The sequence below is a fragment of the Vombatus ursinus genome, unplaced genomic scaffold, assembly GCF_900497805.2.
Source record: "Vombatus ursinus unplaced genomic scaffold, bare-nosed wombat genome assembly UNPS02014826.1, whole genome shotgun sequence".
Lineage (NCBI taxonomy): Eukaryota > Metazoa > Chordata > Mammalia > Diprotodontia > Vombatidae > Vombatus > Vombatus ursinus.
Window position 1 is genome coordinate 6,965,886 of NW_020954604.1, and position 24,975 is coordinate 6,990,860.

At 37.2% G+C, this 24,975-nt stretch overlaps 1 protein-coding gene across 1 annotated transcript in view; it reads left to right on the forward strand.

Annotated features, from left to right (window-relative positions):
- LOC114025101 (maestro heat-like repeat-containing protein family member 1) overlaps positions 1 to 24,975 on the forward strand; it is a 107,057-nt gene that overhangs the window by 16,345 nt on the left and 65,737 nt on the right. The window contains 5 exon segments of the mRNA XM_027838436.1: positions 125 to 272; positions 17,841 to 17,908; positions 21,049 to 21,187; positions 22,951 to 23,000; positions 24,463 to 24,570. Coding sequence (XP_027694237.1) covers positions 125 to 272; positions 17,841 to 17,908; positions 21,049 to 21,187; positions 22,951 to 23,000; positions 24,463 to 24,570 — 513 coding nt within the window.

Sequence of the window (24,975 nt, forward strand, 5' to 3'; positions counted from 1 at the left end):
TGGAAATCTATCCAATTTTTATTACTATCACTTCCAATGCATTATTAGTTTGAGACTGTGGTTAAAACTCCAAAAGGAAATGAGAAGAAAAGTCAGTCCTAATGAAGATCACTTTTTTTCCCAGCTCATGTGGCCAATGCTCCTGGAATACATAACCCCAGTTCAATATGCCAGCATCTCCCTCATCCTTAGCTTTGTGTTGTACCTGGCTGAGAAGCTTCAACATGAAGAGCAGTACGCCCTGGACATCAACTACTCTGAATGTGTACTTGGTAGGTGCACTGTTGTCACATTTGTTATCCTGTAGGAAGTTGGGATGATAGTGTCTGCTCCATGTCTTCCACATGACTAGATGTCGTTGTTAAACACACACTAGGGAAGGTGATGGTGGCCAAGAAGACACTTGTTTCTATTATTATTCCCAATAACTGCTGCATCACCATACTTTAAAATGTACTGTTTACTATTTTATTTTGGTGCCTTTTCACAACACAGTAAAAGGGAGGAAAAGAAAAACCCCCCCTTCTCAGGCTGATGGAGAGAGAAAGGTAGAGAGACAGAGACAGACAGAGAGAGAATGATAGAAGATGAGAGACACAAAGTGGAGGGAGGGATGAAAAAAGAAAGGAAGGAAGGAAGGAAGGAAGGAAGGAAGGAAAAAGGAAGGAAAAAAGGAAGGAAGGGAAAAGAAAGTCCCAGCAGTAGGGACTATTCCAAAATCCCTGAACTGCAAAGGAAGGTCCTTGATGCTTCTTAGCTGGTAGGAAGATGCATATTAAAGTTATAGAGGATCTGATTCATTTTCTCAGTCACTGATTAAGCCAATGCCACCTCCAGGGCTGAAGGATTCCTTGCGCTAAGCTGAGAAGCTAATTTAGATCATGTAGGACTTATTACCAAACCTCAGTTCAGGTATGGTTTCTCATAGTCTGCTATAGAGATTGTTTGTGAATGAAAACAAAATGTTAAAAGGATCACCTAGTGTCCTTGCATTGTATAATGTATATATTTGATGTTTCCTGCATTGTTACATTGGGACCTTTGCATTTCTTTAACTGTGTTTTAAAGAAGTGAACCTAAAATCTCTGAGAACAATAAATAACCTGACCCTGTTCCAAAAAAAAAAAAAAGGACCAGAATACATACATGCAAGTCACCTGACCTCTCCAAGTCTTAGTTGTCTCCTTTTTAAAATGATAGGATTAGACCACAAGGCCTTTAAGAGGTTCCTTCTAGCTTTAAATCCATGATTCTATGTAACTAAATCCTAAAATGCTCTAGGTTTGCAATTTCATTGAGCTTTATTTAAGACCCTTTGTAACTCTTGGCCAGTGCGCTGATAATCATGAAAGAAGGAATAAGTTTGACCTCTGAGATTGGCAGATTCAAAGAACCTTCCACTAAAGACAACCGTACTCAATATTTCAAAGCCTTAATATTGAAGATTGTGCTTTTCTACATGACCTGATGTGGTAATAGTAATGCCCTTAGTAATGCCCTTCAAGAAATTATTCTCTTGTGTAATCTAGGCCTAAAACCTAAAGTGGATTTAATTGATTTCATGGGATTACAGTTAGAGGGGAATCAATAGCTATCACAGAATATGGATTCTTGATGTCCTGTGAGCCTTACACCAACAAGTATGAGGGAGATATACCTCTAGTCTATTCTGTACACCTCAAAGAATATATGCAATTGACCAAAGAGAAACCATAGTGGAACAGTTTTCCTTAGCTAACAATGCCAGCTATAAAGATGAAAAGAATGTCATCAGAAGAATCTATGACCAGAAAAAGATATGAATTAGTCATGAAGAGATAGTGAGGGATAACCAATAGATAGCCTAAATATTCCACTGGTATCCATACAATGCCAAGAAATTTATAGGAAGGATCCCCCTGCATATCGCTGGTTGGATGCCTCTGGATTGATTTATAGGAAGACATGGACAAGAAAGAGTCTCAGGATGACAAGGAGAGGTTAGATTTCAATCTGCACCCACCTCTACTCCTCCAATGATACACTTCAGCTTTGCCCACCTTCTACTGTGTCCTCTGTGATTCTCATTTTGAATTTCTTCCTCTTGTGGTCCATCAGTCTTCTGACACATGACACTGTATTCTTGTACATCCTTTCCAAAACTGATTATATTTTCTTGCATACCTCTCAACACACTGATATTGAGGGGAGAGTAGGAATACTCTTTGCTCTTCAAGGTTCTCGCCCTGCTATCACCACTCAACAAGTCTTCCTCCTTTGAAGTTCACTCTATATAAATTTATTTTATGTAGATCTAGATCCTGGTGGCTATTATCTGCCAATCCACAGGTAATTTCTGCATACATTTTAAAGACATTCAGTACCTAGTTAATAGTCTTCCTCTCTAGCCTGACAACTACCCCCCCATTACTAGAGAGCTCAAATGCTCCCTCAAATACTCGAACCTCCTTGTTTTTCAATTTAGTCAACTTCCATGACCTCCTTCTCTTCATCCATGCCCAGAAATGGTCATTATTTATGATTTCTCTTCATCCACATATATATTAACTCTATGACCAAGAGCTCTGAAATGTCTTTATCCATTCATAATTTCCTATTTTCCTTTCCACCTTTCACTATGTCTTCCTCTTCCTAAATCTATTCTTAATTCTTACCATGACCTCCAATCCCTCTACCCCTCAATACTTTCCCAGGCCAGTATCACTACTCTGTCTTCACTTTCTTCTCTTCTCAATCTTAATCTCTAACTTCCCCAGTTCTACCATATATTATCCATTATTTTTGAACCCCTTGCTCTTTTGTTCTGTTGCCACCCTTGCCAAACCACAGCCTTGGATTGCTCCCACCATTTGCCTCCGCTGCTTCTACTCATGTGTTACTGAATGGATCTGGGAAAATTCACACAACTCGGCCAACTGAGTCTATTATATTTATGTGACCTAATCTCAACTGGGCCCTTGATTTGCAAGGCAATGCCTCTACTCTTCCCTAATTGTTTTTAGTCTAGACCATCCCACATAATGACTGTTCCAATAAAGGCCTTTCATATCAGCTTCTTCTTCTCCATCTCAGAACCCCTTTCCCTCCCTGTTACAGCATCTCCCACTCTCTACTTCTTTACTTAAGGCTCTGATGAAGAGGTTGCCAATACAAAACCATCTACATATGTCCTATGTCCCATTTCCTCCATAGGTCCTGAAGATTACCACCCCCCAAAAATGCCACTTTCTAATCTTCAATCTTTCCCTTTCTATTGACTCCTATTTTCTTGCTGCCTGCAAACATTCCAGAGTGTCACTGATTTAAAAAAAAAAAGATATCAAAATCCTACCATTTGCTCAAATTCTCATTCTATATCTCTCCTCCTTTTGCCAGTCAAACTTCTAGAAAAAGTTGCTTACACTGTTTGTCTCACTCACTTCACAATTCTTTGCATTATGGCTGTTCTCTCTAAAAGTGCCCAATGATGTCTCAATTTTTGTCATTTATTTTCTTTTATTTTTTCTCAATTACATGTTAAAATTTTTTAAACTTTTTTTTTTAATTTTGAGTTCCAAATTCTCTCCCTCCCTCTCTCCCTCTCCTTGCCCCTCTTTAAGAAGGCAAGCAATTTTGGGTTTATCAAACACTATGTTACTATGGTCAATTTCTACTGGATATTGTGCCTATTCTATTGTGTCTATAATCTATTCCACTGATTTTACCACTCTGTTTCTTAGTCAGTATCACATTGTTTTGATGCTTACCACTTTGTCATACAGTTTGAAATACTAAGCCACTTTCTTTCACATTTTTTTCACTTATTCCCTTGATGTACTCGACCATTTGCTCTTCCAGATGAATTTTGTTACTTTTTCTAGCTCTGTAAAATAATTTTTGGTAGTTTGATTCGTATAGCACTAAATAAGTAAATAAATTTAGGTAGAAATGTTCATTTGTTACATTGGCTCAGTTTACCCATGAGCAATGAATATTTTTTCCAATTGTTTGGATCTGATTTTATTTGTGTGAGAAGTGTTTTGTAATTGTGTTCATATAGTTTCTGGGTTTGCCTTGGCAGGTAGACGCTAAAGTATTTTATATTGTATATAGTTATTTTAAATGGAATTTCTTTTTTTATCTCTTCCTGCTGATCTTTGTTGGCAATATATAGAAATGCTGATGATTTATGTGTGATAATTTTATATCTTGCAACTTTGCTGAAGTTATTAATTACCGCAACTAGTTTTTCAGTTGATTCTCTAAGGTTCTCTATCATCATATTGTCTGCAAAGAGTGATAGTTTTATTTACTCATTGCCTATTCAAATTCCTTCATTTCTTTTCTTCTCTTATCACTATGGCTAGCACTACTAGTACAATATTGAATAGTGGTAATAATGGACATCCTTGCTTCATCCCTGAAATTACTGGAAAGGCTTCTAGCTTCTCCCTATTACAGATAATGTAAAATAATGGTTTTAGATAGATACTACTTGTCATTTTAAGGAAAGTTCCATTTATTTCTATTCTTTCTAGTATTTTTCATAGGAATGAGTGTTGTATTTTATCAAAAGGTTTTTTTTCTGAACCTATTGAAATAATCATAGGATTTTGTTGGTTTTGTTATTTATATAGTCAATTATGTTGTTAGTTTTCCTAATATTGTCATTTGACTTTTCATTCATTATTTGCTTTATTTCATTTTGCATCAGTTCATGTAAGAGTCTTTGCATATTTGCTATTCTTTGCAACATTTGATACTGTTAATTATCTTCTTTTCCTAAATGGTGAGATGTGAAGCTGACCGTCTCTTGGTCTTCTACCTGTGCAACTGCTTCTTCTCTGTCTCCTTAGCTGGGTTATCATTCATGTCATATATTCCTAACTCTGCACATATTCTCCAAGCTCTGTTTTTTCTCTTCTCTCAATGATTTCATCAGCTCACATGGATTTAGCTATTTTATCTAGGTGATGATTCCAAGATCTATATATCTCTGCTGAACTCCAGTATCATATCACCAACTGGACATTAGAACTAGATGTCCTTAGATATCTCAAAGTCAGTGTGTCCGATATTAAAATCAAGTCTCCCAACCAAATATACTCCTCTTCTAAACATCCATATTTTTGTCTAGGATACCACTATCCTTCTAGTCACCTAGGTTGACCACATTAGTGTCGTACTTATTTCTTCACTCTCATTCACCCCCTGTTAATCACTCAGTTCCAAATGTCATTTCTACCTATGCATCACACCTGCTTTTCTTTCCATTCACATTGCCACCACCTTAGTTCAGACCCTCTTTGGACTTTTGCCTCCCAACTTTAAATCTTATCCTGCTCCAAGCCTTCTGACACATGACTGTTAAAGTGATTTTTCTAAAGCCAAGTCTGACCATGTCATTATCCTGTTCAGAAAACCTCAATCATTCCCTAATGCCTCTAAAATGAAACAGATTCTTCATCATTTAAAGCCCTTAATACTCTGGTTACAACTTACCTTTCCAGACCTTTTTTCCTTCTACATACATAACATTTCAGTCAAACTGACCTTCTTATTGTTCCTTATATACAACATTACACTGTCTACCTTTGTACCTTTGCATTAAGGGTCTCCCAGGCCTGTCTCCCATGCAATCAATACATTCTTCTCTCATCTCTTGTTTCCTTCAAAGCTCATTTCAAGTACCACCTTCTACATGAAACTTTTCTTGATCCTCCTCTGAGCTGCAGTAACATTCCTTTCTCCCATCACCTTATATCAGTTTTCCACATAATCTACATTTCTCTATATACCTGTATATGTTATTTATATATCTAGACATCATCTAGACTGCAAGCTCCTGGAGGGCAAGGGGCTGTTTCACTCTTGTCTTTGTAGCCTCCAGCTCCTAGTACAGTGCTTGGTACATAGTAGACATTTAATAAATGTTTGTTGATTGATTTTATAATTGGAAGGAGTACCTCTGTCAGTGAGATTATTGACTCATTGCACCATAGAAGTAACAATGGGTAAAATCCACTACAAACAGAAAATATCACAATTCCTAGTCATTGCTCATAGAGCTACAAAAGACAATGGAAATATGCCATATATTGTAACAATAATTGTTGATATCAAGACCTTGTATTCATAAGCAAGATATTTTAAGGCAACTCAATACAATTTATGGTGGTTATTGACCACCTGGGGATTTCATTGCTCCCATAACAATAACTCATCTCTATGTAGCTTCCACTAAAGTTCTATGCCAAATACCTCATTATGACATAGATGTGATCCTGGATCAATGAAGCAAAATCTCTGGCAAGTCTGACCAAGCCAGAAAAACTTCATTATTTACCCAGTGACAGACTTTCTACTGTCTGGGGAGCAACCCACCTAAATTCAGAGAGGTTAATTCCATAGTGTTGGCCACAGACAGTAAATTTTCTTTCTTTTGTTTTCTACCGTAGCAATTCATAAAGCCCATCTACTAAGACATGTATAAATTTCTCTGTATGGTAGTTAAGTGTGAAATAAATTCATTTTCATTGATTCATTCATTCACAACCTGCTCTACTTTCTATCTTGCTGGTCTACTTATATGATAATCCATTCTGTGGCCCAATCATACTGATCTACTTCCTATACTTCTCACAGGACACTCAATTTTCCTTCTCTGTGCCTTTTCACCGGGCTTCTCCCATGTCTAGACTGCTGTCCCTCCTAACCTATACCTCGTGGAATTCCTGGTTTTCTTCAAATCTTAAGTGCCATCCTCTATAGGAAATTTTGCCTGATCCCCACAGCTATGTATCCTCCCTCCCAAAACTATTCTGCATTCTTTTTGAATATATTCCATATTCTATTTATATATATTCCATATTTATATCTATATCTATTTATAGACATACATACATATATTTTGTTGTTGAGTTGTTTAACCTCATTTGGCATTTTCTTGGCAAAGATATTGGAGTAATTTGCCATTTCCATCTCCAGTTCATTTTACAGATGAGGAAACTGAGGTAAACATGGTAAAATGACTTGGCCAGGGTCATACAGCTAGCAAGTGTTTGAGACCAGATTTGAATTCATATCTTCCTAACTCCAAGCCCAGCACTCTATCCACTGCTCCACCTAGATACCCACATACATACATACACACATATATACATTAACACATATACATATACACATATACACGTTGCCTCACTCCAACTAGAAAATAAGGTTTTTAAGAGCAGGAGCTGTTTTACTTTAATCATTTTGTCCCCAGTGCTTAGTACAGCACTTGGCCCACAGTAGGTGCTTAATAAATACTTTGATTGGTTGATTTTAAAGCTTCTGGCACCCACACTGATAAAGACACAGTTCTTCTGAAGTATTAAGGTAGAACTTTAGTTTTTTTTCTTTTAAATAGTATTTTATTTTTTCCAATTACATGTAAAGACAATTTTTAGCTTTCATTTTTTAAAATAAAATGTTGAGTTCAAAATTTTTTCTCTCTATCCTCCCTAAGTAAGCAATTTGATATAGGTTATAAATGTGTGCAATCATGTAGAACATATTTCCATATTAATCACATTGTACAAGAAGAAACAGAACAAAAGGAAAAAACTATGAAAAAAAATAAAGTGAAAAGAAAAAGAAAAAAATAAAGTGAAAATAGCATGCTTTCATCTGCATTCAGATTGCATCAGCTCTTTCTCTGGATGTGGATAGCATTTTCCACCATGGGTCTTTTGGAATTGTCTTGGATCATTGTTTTTCTGAGAAGAGCTAAGTTAATCATAAGTTGATCATCGCACAATATTGTTGTTACTGTGTTCCCCAGCAGAATTTTAAATTTTTTTTTTGTTGAGGCAATTAGGGTTAAGTGACTTGCCTAGGGTCAAACAGCTAGTAAGTATCATGTATCTGAATTCGGATTTGAATTCAGGTCCTCCTGATTCCAAGGCCAGGGCTCTATCCACTGTGCCATCTAGCTGTCCCAGAATTTTAAAACCTTAAAGCAAGATAGATAGATACACACACACACACACACACACACACACACGAAAATATTTGCTCCTCACAACAACCCTAAGAGGTGGGACAGTGGAGTAGAAGCAGATGAATTCGATTACTGAACACTTGTGTTGATCATGATCCTCTTTCACCACCTTCTTTTTTGTTAATAGGGGATGGTGGGGGGAGGGGCTGAAAGGAAAATTGTAGGAGGATATGATGGAGGGAGAAAAGAAACTTAATAATGACACAACCAATAACAGTAACATTAACCATGAACGTAAATGAGATGAACGCAACCAAAAAATGGGAGGAAACACCAAAAATAAATAAAGAACAGAATCTAAAAATATATTGTTTATAAGAAACAAACAAGAAACAATATCCACAGAAAGGAAAAAAAGGAGAGGTAGAGTGGAATTTATTATGATTTAGGTGAACTCAAAAAAGCAGACGTAAGCAATCACAATCTTAGACAAAGCAACAGTAAAAATAAACATTATTAAATGAGGTAAACAGGAAAATTACATGATTATTAAAGGCACCACAATAAAAAAAAATAATAGCAATACTTAATACTTATGAAGAGGATGGCCTAGCCTTTAAGTACTTAATAAAAAAGTTAATCAATATGGTGAGAAAAAGACAGCAGAACAATAACAATTGTTGGGGACCTAATAGTACCTTTTTGGACCTTGACACATTTTTTTTAACAGTTTAGGGAACTAAATAAAGTGTTAGAAATATTAGGGAGTAAAAGATCTCTGGTGATTATTGAATGAGTATAGAAGGAAATACTGATTTTCTCAACTGTTCACAGTATTTTTTTTTTAAATGGCCATGTGGTAAGGCATAAAAACTTCATATAGAAATGCATAAAAGTTGAACTATTAAGTATATATAAGGCAACTGAAGTCCAAGGAAGTTAAGAGCTTTGCTTGAGGTATTCCAAAAAAGAGGCAGGATTTTGACAAAATGAACTCTTAAGGTTTCTCCCATTATAAAATTCTATTATTCTGAAATGAGACAAGGAGGGTGGAAGTCTAAGTCAGGTTGGCAAAAATGAAGCTGTGTCTCCCATATCCTGTAAGAGAATGTCTCCATAAAGAAGTCTATCAGAAGCAATGAATGTCAACTGTGTACAACATGTGTACCTGTTGTTTGATTAAAAGAGCATTATTTTCAATATCAATTTAGCAGAAATAAAACATATGAGTGGAAAGGTGATATTCAAGGAGAGCCATCCTTCTTATTATACATTGTTTATTCATACTATTTTAATGAGATTTTTCTATTCATCCATGACAAGCCATGAAATTCAGTATTTTCACCATCACCAACTCATGAAACTTACCAACTTTGTCCAAGACACATACTGAGTCATCGTTATAAAGTCTGTTGTACTAAATAATCACTGAAGCTTTTCTTCTTGAACAGAATGAAAAATTTATTTCTAATTACAGCAAGAGTTGTTAACAGCAGACAGCATTGTTTGACAGTTACAAATATAAGCTAGTTAATATTCCTGGACTACCATACCTTTTCATGCTTCTCACATATTTCAACCATAATGGTCTATCTCTTAGCATAATGAAATTGATCATTTTCTTAATGGTCATGAAATATATATATATATCAGCCTTTATTCAGAACATCTGACACATCACACACAAACTAAACCTTCATAAATCATGATTACAAATTATTCTTACCAATTAAAAGTGATTCTCACCAATGCATCTATCTTCCTCTATGCCTGACTCAGAGACTAATGAGAAAAGGCCTAGATTCTTTCATCTGATTAATTAATCCAAAATGTCTGTTGTTATTCAACTGCAAGATTGGAATAATTTGAACAACACTTGACTGCAATGCTTAAAGATCTTATTTCCGATTTATAAAGCTGCTACTTCATAACTGCTGGTAGTTAACGAAAATATTCCCTTGAGGCTGTTTTTCTTGGATGGGGGTGGCACTATTGTGAATTGTCAGATTTTTTTTGTCATTAGATGATGTTGCTAATATTGTCAAATATTTCCAACATATATATTTTTAAAAAACAAATAAGAAAACTGGTAATAACAAAAATAATAGCATTTATAGCATTTTGAAGTTTATAAAAAGAATTCAAAGCAATATAAATATATAGCTTTACATATATGTAGCTTTATATGTAAAGCTATGTGTATATTGATGAAATTTCACATATGGGTGTGTATACACACATTATATATACTATTCTCATTTGTTCCCCAAACAGTCCTATGAGGTACGTACTAGTATTGTCTCCATTTTAGAGATGAGAAAACAGACTCAGAGGGGTTAAGCGACTTGGCCAAGGTCACAGAATTAGTATGTGTCTGATGCGGAATTTGAACTCAGGTTTTCCTGATTCCAAGTCCAACACTCTAACCACTAAGGCACCTGGTTGCCTCACAGTTGATGTATTGTAAGAAATGATGTATTTATCAAGAATGCAGAGAATTATGGGTAGACTTATATGAAGTGATGCACAATGAAATAAGAGGAACCAGGAAAACAATATACATACAAGCAAGTCAGATCTTGATTCTCCTGAAGTAGTCTCATTATTTGCATTTGCACTGAGTATTTCCATTGAACTGCAAAAAACGTGACTATATTTCACCTAATTATAACTTGAAATAGTACAGATTCTAAATATAGGGGACCACTTCAGGGGATTCAGTGTTCACACTCATTGGGACTTGGATGTAATTACAACAATGTAAATGGAAAAAATAACAGCCAAAAAAAAAAAAAAAAGAAAGTTGAAATGACTGCTGTGAAATTCTGATGAACAAAATTGGCTCCAAAAAAAAAAAATGAGAATACACCTCCCTCCCCTTTTTTAAGAAGTTAAGGATTCTGGGAGCTGTTGTTCAGTCATTTTTAGCCATGTCCATCTCTTCAAGACTCTCTTTGGTGTTTTCTAGGCAAAGATACTACAGTGATTTACCATTTCCTTCTCCAGATCATTTTATAGATGAAGAAACTGAGGAAAGCAGGGCTAAGTGACTTGGCCAGGGTCACACGGCTAGTAAATGTTTGAGGCCAGATTTGAACACACAAATATGAGTCTTATCCTGGTACTCTATGCACTGCACCACCTTCCTACCTCATTCTAGGCATAGAACATTGCATATAGTGTTCGGCTTGGTTGACATGTTGGCTAATTTAGCTGAATGATTTTATTTCCTTTATTTGCTATGAGGAATAGCTCTCTGGGAAGGGAACAGAGAAGAGATATTTTGGGAAATGAAAGTGATGTAATAACAAAAATATCAATATAAATTGTTTTAAAAACTGAAATAGAGACAAAGTAACTGACTCAGTCAAAGTCACGTAGCGAGGCAACAATAGAATAATGCTTCATGGGCAGTTCTACTGCAAAACAACAAAGCTGAAGGAAGAGGAAATAAGCATTTAGAGATTGCCTATTATAGTGCTCCCCTGTGTCAAACAGTGCCTGGCACATAGTAAGCACTCTATAGATGTTTATAAATATCATATAAACTCTTATCGATTTTATTTCATTTAATCCTCACAATAGCACAGTGAGGTAGGTGTTGTTATTATCCTCATTTGACAATTTGGGAAAACTGAAACAAACAAAGATGACTTGCCCAGGGTCACCCAGCTAGTAAGTGTCTGAAGCCAGCTTTGAACTCAGGTCCTCCTGACTCCAGGCTCAGGGCTAGGTCTTGCCACTGGACTCTAATGACTCTGGAGGAGAGAGTGAGACTGATAGCTGCATAGCTGTGCCTCACTTAAATCCAATTCACTTGCAAGTCAAGACATCACCCTCCTGATGTCACTAGCCCTCTTTGAGAAGGAAAGATCAACAACAATACCTAGCTGCCTTAAGCATCAGAAATACCTCAACTCTGGGGGGCAGAAAATAAAAGGTTCGAAGATCTGAATTGGGAAAGACTTTAACGTCATTTAGTCTGACCTCCACTACCACCTCACTTTACATATGAGGAACCTAGGGGCTAGAGAAGTAAAAAGCTTTGCCCAAAGTCTCCCGAGCAGTGAGTAGTGGAAGCAGAATTCATGCCCAGCTTATCTTACAACTAGTCTAGGGCTAAAACGTCCTAGCCAAACATTCATCAATGTTTTCCCTTCAACTCTATGATTCAGATTTGAAGGAGAGAAGGTGCGTGGTGTGGCATATAGATGGCATGGGTACCAGTCTCTTCTCTCACATTTATTTGCTGCGTAACAAAGGGCAAACCTCTTAACCTCCCAGGTCCAAAGATAATTCTTTTATGACTGTAAGTTGTAATAAGGGCAGAGTCAAGATGGCAGAGTGAGAGTTAGCATTTTTTTGCCTAGCTCTCCTAACAGACCTTCTCCACAACTACCCAGAAAATGAGGCACTGAATTCTGATTGAAAAAGCCAAGAAAATGTCACAATGAGTCATTTTTCCAGCTGAGGGTATCTTAAAGAGATAAACAGAGAGGTTTATGGACACTGGGGTGGAGGCTTGCCAGGAGTATAGCGTTGGGCAACTTTTGTGAACTAGGATCATTCTAAAGCCAGGGATGGAGAGAAAACTTAGTGAAAGCACTAGGGCAGAAAGCACCAAAGCAAAAAGAGACCCCAGGGGGCCTCTGAACTAGCACTGGTAGCAGGAACAGGTGCCATCTGGCAGCTCTGTCATCCATGACCAACTTCCAGGTTGATCCAGGGCAGAGAGGAGCAGCCAAGACTGAGCAAGGGCAGGACCCTAATCAAATATTGAACACAAATTCCAGAAATATGGCTCTGGGCCCAGAAACAGAATGGTGACTTGGTTCTAACTTTTAGAACCGCACATACACTGTAGTGGACTGGTAGCATTCCAGCACCCAGGGATAGAAAGGGAACTGAGATAAAGCACCAGAGCAGAAAGAGATCTCAGGGGACCTCTGAACTAGCACTGGGAACAGGAATGGGGGCCATCTGGCAACTCTATCACCCATTACCCACTTTCTAGTCGCAGATTCAGGGCAGAGAGGAGTGGCCATGATTAAGCAAGAGCAGGGCCCTAGCTGAGTTCTTAGCACAAAAAAATTCCAGAAATTTAGCTGGGTGGTTCTGGGGACTAAGAATAGATCAATGACTCAATTCTAACCTTTAACCTAGCATGTAAGTGGAAAAATCAGGGAAAGATATCAAAACCAAAGAGAATCCATCAGTTCAATCACTCTAAAGATGCAGAATTTCTCAGCAGGCTAAGAGTGACTAAACCCAACAACAGTCCACTGAAATAACTACACACAAGCCAACAGGCTCAAATCTGGGTCACGAACTTGCAGAACTCAGACCAGGGAGGCTATAACTAGGCCTCTTCTCCAGGTCATATCACTTTGGAGACACTAAAAACTTGCAAGTCCCCAAACTGAACTATGAAAACAGGAGAAACTCAGGCCAGACATCTCCCTCTATCTTAATCCCAGAAGTGAGCAGAGTTCAACCATAACATCAAGTCCCAAGTCTGTTGACTGGCTAGAAGAACAAGCAAACAAAAAAAGGCTCCAACCATAAAGAGCTACTACAGTGGTAGGAAAGCTCAAGACACAACCACAGAAAAAAAAACAACTTGAAAACATCTGCAAGCAAAGCCTCAAAAGAAAATGCAGATTGGAGACAAGCTCAAGAAGAATTCCAAGAAAACTAATTTTAAAAAGAGATCAAAAAAAACAAAAAAGATTTCAGAAACTAAATAAGAGTGGTAGTAAAAAATAAAAAAAAAATAGGAAAAGAAATGAGAGCTAACGAAGAAAAAATAAACAACTTGGTAAAAGAGGTACAAAAACCTTACCAAAAAAAGTAATTCCTTAAAAACTAAAATTAGCTGAATGGAAGTTAATGACTCCAGGAGATGTCAAGAATCATAAAACAAAATCAAATGACAGAACAAAAGTAGAAAATATGAAATATCTGATGGAAAAAACAACTGACTTGTAAAAAAGATGAATGGAAAAGGCAATAAGAGGAGAGGGCAACATTTGAACCTCATTTTCATCTGAGCTGGTTCAAAGAGGAAAGAATAAACATACATATGCTGTTGGGTATAGCAACTCCTCTTACCCTACAAGAAGTAATAGGATTTAAGAGAAAGGGGTGGGAGGAGAGAGTAAGAGTAGATTAAGGGAGGAAGTGGTCAAAAGCAAAATAGAATTTTTAAGGGGTGGAGGGGAAAAAGAGAAGAATAAGTATAATAAAATAGGGTAGAGGGAAATATACACTTAGCAATCATAACTGTGAATGTGAATGAATTGAATTCACCCATAAAACAGGAAAAGGTAGCAGAATGGATTAGAAACCAGAATCTAACTATATGGTGTTTATAGAAACACACTTAAAACCATTAAGATACACATAGAGTTAAAATAATGCTTCAGCTGAAGTTAAAAAAAAAAAAAGACAGGAATGGCAATCATGATCATGGACAAAACAGAACAAAAAATAGACCTAATAAAAGAGAAAAACATGGAAACTACATTTTACTGAAAAGTACTATAGATAGAGAATTAATATCAGTGCTGAATATATATGCACCAAATGACACAGCATCTAAATTATTAAAGAAAAAGTTAGATAAGTTACAGAATGAAATAAAACTACAATAGTTACCCCTCTCAGATCTAGAAAATTTATCCATAAAATAAAGAAATTAAAGAGATGAATAAAATTCTAGAAAAGTTAGATACTATTTACCTCTGAAGAGTATTGAATGGGAATAGAAAGGAGAATATTTATTTATGGTACCTTCACAAAAACTGATCATGTATTATGGCAAAAAAAAATCCCTCACAAACAAATGCAGAAAAGCAGAAATATTAAAATGCATCTTTTTCTGACCAAGATTGCATTCAATAAAGGGCCTTTGAAGCATAGGTTAAAAATTAGTTGAAACTAAATAATTTAATCTTAAGAATGAGTGTGTCAAAGAACAAATTAGAAAAAAACAATTTAGCTAAAGATAATGACAATAATGATACAATATACCAAAATTTGTGGAATACAGTCAAAGCAGTACTAAGGGGAAATATTATATCTCTAAATGCTTATATCTATGAAAAGGAGAAAGAGCAGATCAACAAATTGGGAATATAACAAAGAAAAAGAAAATCAACAAATTAAAAACACCAAAATAGAAATCCTGAAAATCAAAGAAGAGATTAATAAAATTGAAATAAAAATATTATCATTTTAGCTAGTACAATAAGACAAGAAAAAAATGTTGAAGGAATAAGCACAAGCAGTGAAGAAACAAAACCATTACTCTTTTCAGGTCCTATGATGCTTTGCTTAGAGAATCCTAAAGAGTTATTTTAAAAAATGAAAAATTAACAACTTCATCTAAGTTACAGGATATAAAATGAGTCCACACAAATTATCAGCATTTTTGTATAAAATCCTGAAACCCTGCAAATCCTGCAATAAGAGATAGAAAGAGAAATTCCATTTAAAATAAATACAGTCAGTATAAAACACTTAAGGGTCTACCTGATAAAATATACACAGTAACTGAATGAATACCATTATAATACACTCTTCACAAAAATAAAGGCAGTTCTAAATAATTGGAGAAATATTAATTACTCAGGGGTAGGCCAAAACAACATGGTAAAAATGAAAATAATCCCTAAATTAATTTACTAATTTAGTGCAGTAGCAATTAAATTACCAAAGAATGACTTTATACAGCTTAAAAAAATCACAGCAAAATTCATCTGATGAAACAAAAAGTCAAGAATATCAAAGGATTCAATTAGAAATGGGAAGGAAGGGGGATTAACAGTATGAGATCTCAAACTATATCACAGAGCTATAATCGTCAAAAATAAATTGCTATTAGATAAGAAATAGAGTGGTTGATCAATGGAGCAAACTAGGTACACAATATATAAAAGCAAATAAGCACAGTAACCTACTGTTTGATAAATGCAATGATCTCATATGTTGAGTCAAGGACTCACTATTTGAGAAAAACTATTGGGAAAACCGGAAAGTAGAAAGACAGAAATTAAACATAGACCAACAAATGATGCCGTAAGCCAAGATAAGCTCAAAATTAGTATATTATTTAGACATAAAGAGTGATATCATAAGCAAATTAGTACATCGTGGAAGAAATTACCTGTCAGATCTAGGGATAGGGGAAGAGTTCTTGACCAAATAAAAGATAGTGAGGTTTAAAGGAATTAAAATGGATAATTTTGATTACTTAAAATTAAAAAGATTTTGCACAAAAAGCCCAAAGCAGCTAAAATTAGAAGAAAAGCAGAAAACTAAGAAAAAATCTTTTCAACAAGTTTCTCTGAAAAAAGTTTTCATTTCTAAAGTATGCAGGAAATTTAGTCAAATTAATATGAGCCATTCCCCTAATTGATAAATGGCCAAAGCATTTGAGTAAGTAATTTTCATTGGAAGAAATAAAAGTTATCAATAGTCATATAAAAATGTTCTAAATAATAATTAGAGAAATGCCCATTAAAACAACTCTGAGGTAACACTTCATACTCATCAGATTGTCTAAGATGACAAAAAGGAAAATGACAAGGGATTTAAGAAAACATGTAGAGCTGTAAACTCAACCCTTCTGGAAAGTAATTTGGAACTATTCCCCAAAAACCTAATACCACTACTAGCTCTATACCCCCAAAGAAACCAAAAAAAGAGGGAAAAGATCCATTTGCACAAAAATATTTATTTTCACTCCTTCTATGGTAGCAAAGAATTAGAAAACTGAAGAGAGTCCCCATCAATTGAGAATGGCTGAATAAGTTTTGATTGATGAATGTTTTGGAATACTATTATTCTCTAAAAAATTGTGAGGGAATGGTTTCAGAAAAACCTGGGAAGACTTGTATGAACTAATGCAAAGTGAAGCGAGCAGAAACAGGACAACAACTTACATGGTAACAACAATGTTGTAAAGATAATCAGCTCTGAAAGACAGAGTAACTCTAATCAACACAATGCCCAACCACAATTTCAAAGGACTCATGATGAAACATCCTATGGAAAAGAGAACGGAAGGGCTCAAGAGTGCAGATTGAAGCATATTACTTTCTATTTCTTTCCCTTTTTTTAACATGGCTGATACAAAAATTTGTTTTGCATGACTGCACATATTTGTAGTGGGTTTTATTTTTCTCACTTTTTCAATGGATGGGAGTCAGGAGAAAAAGGGAGAGAATTTGTTATTGAAAATAAAATTGAGGGGCAGTTACATGGCACAGTGGATAGAATACTGGTCCTGGAGTCAGAAGGATCTGAATTCAAATTTGACCTCAGACACATGATACTTACTAGCTGTGTGACCCTGGACAAGTCACTTAACCCCTTGTCTAGTAAAAAAAGAAAAAGAAAAGAAAAGAAAGATAGAAAAGAAAATTGAATTAAAAAAGATTGTTGCAGGGCAGGTGATGATCTTAATATTAGAGGGGATTTCCTCACTATAAGTTCCCTATACTAATGAAATCATAGGCTCAAATCCCAAGTATACTTTGGTTAGAGGGGGCACCTGACATAGTAGATAGAAAATCCTAGAACCAGGAGCACCTAGGTTTCAATCCTGCCCTCTGATAGATCCTAATTATGTAATCAAGAAGAAGTCACCTAAACACTCAGTGCCCTCAATCAATGCATTACAGATAAGTTCTCTCTCTAGATTAGTAGAGGGAACTTCCACACCACGAGTTCCTCACACCAAAGAATTCACAGGTACAGGCTCAACACAAACAAAACTCTATGACCTTATTTTCTTTTAACTATTCCCACTTATTTTTTTTTCCCAATGCAAAACTGAAGAATCTTGTGATGGCTTTTTTTTTTTTCTCAATCACAGGAACAATTATCATGCCTACGGGAAACAGAAGAACGCCAACACCTCAGTTCCTTCTCTTGCAACTCATGGTGAGTAAGCCAAATGCCCTTGATTTTTTTTATACCTAAAATGTAAAGAATTGGTACAAAAGAATCTGGTACAGCGACAGCTTGACCCAAAGTTAGTTTTGGTTAAAAGTTGGTAGTTAATTATTCTATAAACTTTCCCAAGATGATTCTTCCCAAGGTGAACTTGATGCAAAAGTTGATACCTTCCTTCCATTCTATGTATAAAACTAAAATAAATCCGACTAGTCAGATTTGGGCCCCTTCTCTGGATTCAAAGTAATTATATTTAGAGACTGATTAAGACCTATGTCATACATGATCACCAATTCACTGATCAAGAGTACTTGGAGTCACTTTCAAAAAACTGGTTCTATGAACAACTTGTCGTAAAACTTTGAATAAATCAATTTTATTAAGTAAAAGGCATTTTGGTGTAATAGAAAGAATATTGGCCCAGTGGCCTTGGGTTCAAATCCCATTTCTGATGCTTCCTACCTAAGGGCAAGTCCCTTAACCTTCCTGGGCCCTAATTTCTTTATCTATAAAATAGTAGAGTTAAAATCAATGATCTCTGAAGGCCATTCTAGCTCTAGGCCAGAAATTCTTAACATTTTTTGTGTCATGGTCACCTTTGGCAGTGTGGTGAAACATATGAACCCTTTTCAGAATAAATTTTAAATTCATAAAAGAAAATGCATAGGATTTCAAGGGAAACCAAGTATGCTGCAATATGATTATCAAAATATTAAAGAAAACAAGTTTACAGATCCCAGGATAAGGACCCCTGCTTTGACCTATGATCCTCCAACACCTGAGATTCCTAAGCTATAAGAATATAACTTTTTGTGAAGAGAAGGAGGAGGGAGAAGAAGAAGAGGAAGAAGAGGAAGAAGAAGAGGAGGAGGAGAAAGGAAGGAAGAAAGGAAGAAAGAAAAAGGAGGAGGGGGCAGGGAGGAGAATCAGAAGGATCAGCCATAGTTGCATGCATTGTACCTTGACCCCAGCATAGTAATATCATTTTGGAGAATAAAGGACAACAAACCAACCAGAGGAGAGTGAGTATAATTTGTCTGAGGCAGATATTTTCTAGGAAAATAATGCGAGATAATATTGGAAAGGAAAGGTCAACTCATCTAGATTGTGCTAACCCCAGGAGTTTAAGCTTTATCCTATAGGTACTAGGGAACCACAGAAGTTTTCTGAGCAAGACAGTCACATGGTAAAAGCTATGATTTAAAAAAATCAGTCCAATGATAATGTGCAGGACTGGACGGGTACTTGGGGCCAAGGCAGAGAGACACAAAGAGAAAGAAGAGAGAGTTTAGATTTTAGCTGAGACTTGAAGGAAATCGGGGTGGGGGAGCGAAAGAGAGAGAGAGAGAGAGTGAGAGACAGACAGAGAGAGAGAGAAAGTATGGGGGCCAGCCAGGGAAAATGCAAAGTTAGGAGATGGAATGTCTTGTGTAAGGGGAATAGCAATACTCTAAATCACTAGAGTATGTAGAGGAGAGTAAGATGTAAGAGATGGAAAAGTAGAAGGCGGAACAAGTTACAAAGAGTTTTCAAAGCCAAATAGAGGATTATGGGGTATATGGGATGTTCATGGAGGACTAGCACCTCTGGCGTGAGGGATTGCTGAGCCCTTTTCAGGGCTGCTCATCATCTTTGATGTTAACCTGTCACCCAATTGTCACTTGTGGCTCCAAGAAGCTGTAGCTCACTTAGTGGCGACACCATCTTGGCAGATGGGCTAAGCCAGATTGAGGGTAATTGACAAGCTTCAAACTTCTCAGTGAGTTAGGTGATGTCTACCCCAAGCATGTGAAGACTTTCCCCAGCAGAATATATATATGACAACAATTTGTTTCAATGGCCATGATTGTGACTGAAGTGAGTACTGTGGAGTGCTTAGAGCTTGGTCAGATATCAAAGATGCCAAGGTCATCTACTATATCCCAGGCCATCATCAGTCATCTTGACTGATCTTGCCACTGAATTTTGATGACTCTGGAAGAGAGAGTGAGACTGATGACTTTGTGCAACTCTGCCTCACTTAAATCCAATTTGTAAGCAAGTCAAGACATCATCCATGATTGTCACTAGTCCTCTTCAAAAATGAAGGACAAACAACAGAGGATTATACATTTGATACTGAAGATAATCGAGATACAGCAAAGTTTATTGAGTTGGGGGTGGGGGTGGGGGTGGGTCATAGCATCAAACCTGCGCTTTAAGAAGACCACTCTGAGTAGATGATGGACAAGAATGAAGAAATACTTGGGAGAGAAAGACCAACCAGAAGGTTATTGTAATAGTCCAGGAATGAGGACTACCAAGGCTAATTATCCTTTGAATTCTTGGTTGGATCTCTCCTCTATCACCAAGGGTCACATTCCTTAACACTGCCTCCTCTCGTGATTCTTTCTGCTTTCTGCTGGATTCAGTTGTTCCTACTGGGCAAGTAGCTTGACTGTAAGATGCTTTGACCAATGGCCTTTCCTCTCCCCACCTCCTCAACTGCCCTCTGAATGAGGCAAAGGGGACAGATTCCAAAAAGCTGCTTCCTAACATAAATCTCTCAACTCTCTCTAGGGTTTAAGCTAAGCAAGCTTTGCTTTTTCAAAGTCACCATGGGCATGTTCAGTCTCCAGCCAACCAATGGCAAGCTGCCCTTCTAATTCAAGCTGGGAAACTTCTTCAGATTTGTAAACAAACGACAGGGCAAAGGACACATATTAGCACTTCAGTTAACACATTAATTTTTCATCGTTTATGATTTCATCACCTAGTCTGGGGAGTGGAAGGAGGGGGACCAATTCCCCTCCTCTCCCCCCTACTATATCTGTAGACCATAAGCTGCAAAGTGGAGAGACATCTGAGTTGGCATGGATAATTTTCTCCCTGGGTCTTCCTCATAATGATGAATTCATGGGTCTTGGCAAAATAAAAATCAATGTTTTATTGAATATCAATAATGAATCAATCATTTATTAAGCACCTACTGTGTGCAGTGACTATACTAAGTGCTAGGGATACAAAAATAATAAATGAAGCAATCCCCACTCACAAATAACTTACATTCTCATGGAAGGACATTCTAGTGAGGAAGAAGACTGGAAGTTCTCTCAGTGAGGTCATGTTTCTTCCTTCCCCTTTCCCAGGTACTTTCTTACTCTAAGGTGAGCAGGGAAATTCAGGGAAGTGCCCTTCGGATCCTTTCAATTCTCCACCACCAAATCAATGTGCAGCTGGGGAAAAGATGGGTTCTGAAGATTAAGACCCTGCTGAACTACCTGGAAGGTAAAATGTGAGGAGGACACTGCTCTACATGAATCAGAAGCCATGATATCACTCATTTGAGGCAAAGACTAAGCCTCTCTCCCAACCCACCCTCCATCGCCTAGAGAAGTAGCTAGACTTGAAGTCAGAGGGTTTAAGTCCTAGCTCTGACACCTGCTGGCTGGGTGACCCTGGGCAAGTCACTCCTTTGTGCTCAGTTCCCTCATCTGTAAAATGAGAGATTGGGCTAGATGGCCCCTAAGACCTCTTCCAGCTCTCAATCTATGATCCTACAACCTAGTCAGGAGCTCCTTACTAAGGAAAATGACATAAGAGACTATTGCTAACCAAATTCATATAGATGGGGGGAGTGAGTTAGGGGGAAGAGAAGGAGGAGAGAGGAGAGAAGGAAGGGAAGGAGGGAGGAAAGGGGAAGGAAGGAAAGAAAAGAAGGAGGAAGGGAGGAAAGAAATGATTCCATCAGCATAGGAAACCATAAACTCCATCTACCAATGCAAATTGGCATGTTTTCTGCAATTTGTAGTTTTAGAGGTTAAGTAACCTAACCTGGGCTACACAGCCAAGTAGTTGTCAGTTCAACACCTGAAACTAGAACTTTTTGAATCAAAAAAACTGGCTCTCTATTCACTCTACTATTGTACCTCCCAATAATTCCAATTTATGTAGCACTTTAAGGTTTACAAAGTTCTTTACATATTGTAATAGTTATTATACAAATAATAATGATGGTGGATCATATTTATAAATTATTAAATTTGCAAAGTATACATATGTGTGTATACATACAGAGAGACAGATGGATGGATGGATAGTAGATAGATGGTTGGATAGATAGTATCATTCAATCCTCATAACAATTCTGTGAAGGGTGTAATTATTATCTTAGGACACTGGTTCAGTTTTGGATCCAAGGTAATGTATGCTTTGGAAGCCAGGATGACATAATGGCTAGGACACTGGATTTGAAAGCATGAGGACTTGGATTCAAATCTGGCCTCAGACACTAATCGTGTGATCCTGCACAAACCACTTAAGCTTCCTGTGCCTCAGATCCCTCGTTTGTAAAAAGAGAGTATTGGACTTGGTAGCCTCTAAGATCTTTTTTACCTCTAAACCCATTTTCTCATGATTGTCCTTATTCTATAGATGAGGATCTGATGCTCAGAAAGGTTAAATGATTTGCCCAGGGTCGGACAGTAAATGCGTGAAGCCAGATTCAAACTCAGGTTTCCTGACAAGTCCAGCTGAGATGAAACTAACGAGAGTCTAATACTTATTAATGCCCCAATCTTAATAGGCCTAAATTTGAGTTTTGAGGAATGTTGGTAAGTCTTCCCACCCATCAGGATTTTATAAGAGATAATTGTGTTCCTTATTCTTATAAATGATCACAAAACCATCCACATTCAGTGGAGGACAGTCAGTCAACAAGCATTTATGAAGTGCTTCCTATGTTCTAAGTATTGTGCTAAGCACTAGACAGAGATACAAGGAAAGGTAAAAACAGTCCCTGCCTTCAAAGAGCATACAAAGAGATGGGGAAGACATGTAAAAAACTAAGCACAAACAAGATATATCTAGAGAGAAGATCTTTCATTAAGTAATCTCATAGGGGAAGGGATAGGCAGCAAGGGGGACTGGGAGAATTCTCCTGAAGAAAGTGGGATTTGATCTGAGAATGGGAACCAAGGAAACCCAGAAGCAAACAGGAGGGGACAATTATGATGTAAACAGATGACATTCATGTTCCTTCCTTTAATAAGGTGATGGGACAGGTTGCTGTCAGAAATTCTGGGAAGAGAAGATATTGCTGGTAAGTTGGTGTTAGATTTTTTTTTAATTTATTTATTTTTAGTTTTCAACATTCACTTCCACAAGATTTTGAGTTTCAAATTTTCTCCCTATCTCTCCCCTCCCCCACCCCAAGATAATGTGCATTCTAAATACTTCTTCCTCCAATCTGCCCTCCTTTCTATCGCTACCCCCTTCTCTTATCCCCTTCCCCTTCTATTTTCCTGTAGGGCAGGATAGATTTCTATACCCCTTTGCCTGTATATCTTTTTTCCCACTTGCATGTAAAAATGGTATTAGATTTGTTACCACTAGTGGTAATCATAGCAAGTTAAATATTTTATATTTTGACCTAGTGTTAGAGGCCATTGCTGTACAATGGAATCTGATGGGCCAGTAAATACTAGAAGCATTAGGCTCATTTCTTTGGTGTGTTTGAAAGAAAGGAAAAAAAACATAGCTTAACTGGAGACATGTAAGGTAGCAAGGAATCAGGGGGGCAGGTTCAACAAGGGGAGGGTACTAGGGTAGCTCACCAAGCCCTCCCACTGGAGCTGGGACTTACACCTCAAAGAAGGGCAGGAAAGGGTTACAACTAAGCATGCTACCAGTAAGTCTTAGGACCAATAGTCTTTATGGCATGACAGGAAGAGGAAATCCAAGATGGTGCTTTGAGAAGCCACTCCCTGGATATGGTGCATTACTATACTTAACTGTCCCTGGAACCCTGGTTCAATCTTCATGGAACAGGGCAGTTTAGGTATTTTATGGGGCTAGGAGAGGGTCTTATCTGGTGAGTGCAAATAGCCCCCACCTCTGAGGTCACAGGCTAGGAAGTGCCAATTAATCTAGAAAATGAAAGTTTCTAGGACAGAAACTTTCTGAAATAGAAGATACAGATATGGGAGTATCTAGAACAGGGATACGCAGGAGGAGAGAGTATGGCAAGGGCACAAACAGCATCAGACAGATAAAGCTAGTCCTGAAAAAAAATAAAAGAGGTTTAGCAACACTTGTTGGTAATGTATCTTTATTTAGGTGAAAATAGATGAATTAGCCATCTTTTCAAGTTCTCTTTAAGCTCTATGATTCCATGAGCATCTGCCTGTTTCATCATAATTGATCCCTGAGCCTGATGGGGCAATAAAACGGCTCTTAGTGGCCAATTAGCATTGTTGGCCAGTCTGGGGACACAGAACAAAGCCCATGAGCCAAAGATATTTTGTAGAAATAACTTTGGCCCCCACTGTACAGCTCTTAGAAGTTTCCATCACCTGTCAGAAGACTTGCTGAACAAGATCTGTCATCCTTTCCAGACCCTTTTTTCAGACCTTACCCCCATGAAGAAAAGTTGGATGACAATAAGGTGACAGGGCAGAGGAAAGTTCCCATCTATTTGTCTCATAGTAATCTAGAAAAGGTTGCATTACTAGTGGAAACAAGAGCTTACACTGAATTTGGAATGACTTCTTCTCCCTTCATAGTTTCTTGAGTATACACTCCAATGTATAACAAAGCAGAAATGGATCTTCCACTTCTTAGAGGATATAATCGCTCAACTGCGCCTTGGGCAAGGAACCCCCAATGAGAAGGTTAGTTCTGGTAGACTCAGAGTCAACCGTACTCATAGAAAGATAGTGACACCCTAGATGCTACAAGGGTCCCTTACTCCCCATATATTTCCCCAGTGATGCCAGAAATTCTATCATTAGAAATTATTTGACTAATAAAGCAATGGGATATTGTGGAAAGCACCTGGGCTCAAATCTCTGCACTAATACTTACAATCTGTGTTATCCTGAGTAAGTCATTTAAAAGCCTCTTCCCCAAATCACCTTCGACATACTGTATACACATTTTGCATATGCCAATTTTATGTGTGTTGTGTCCCTTTATAGAAAATCAACTGCTTGAGACCAGGGACTGTTTCAATTCTCTCTTAGTATCCCTAGTGCCTAGCACAGTGTCTGACACCATAAGTTAATAAAAGCATGTTG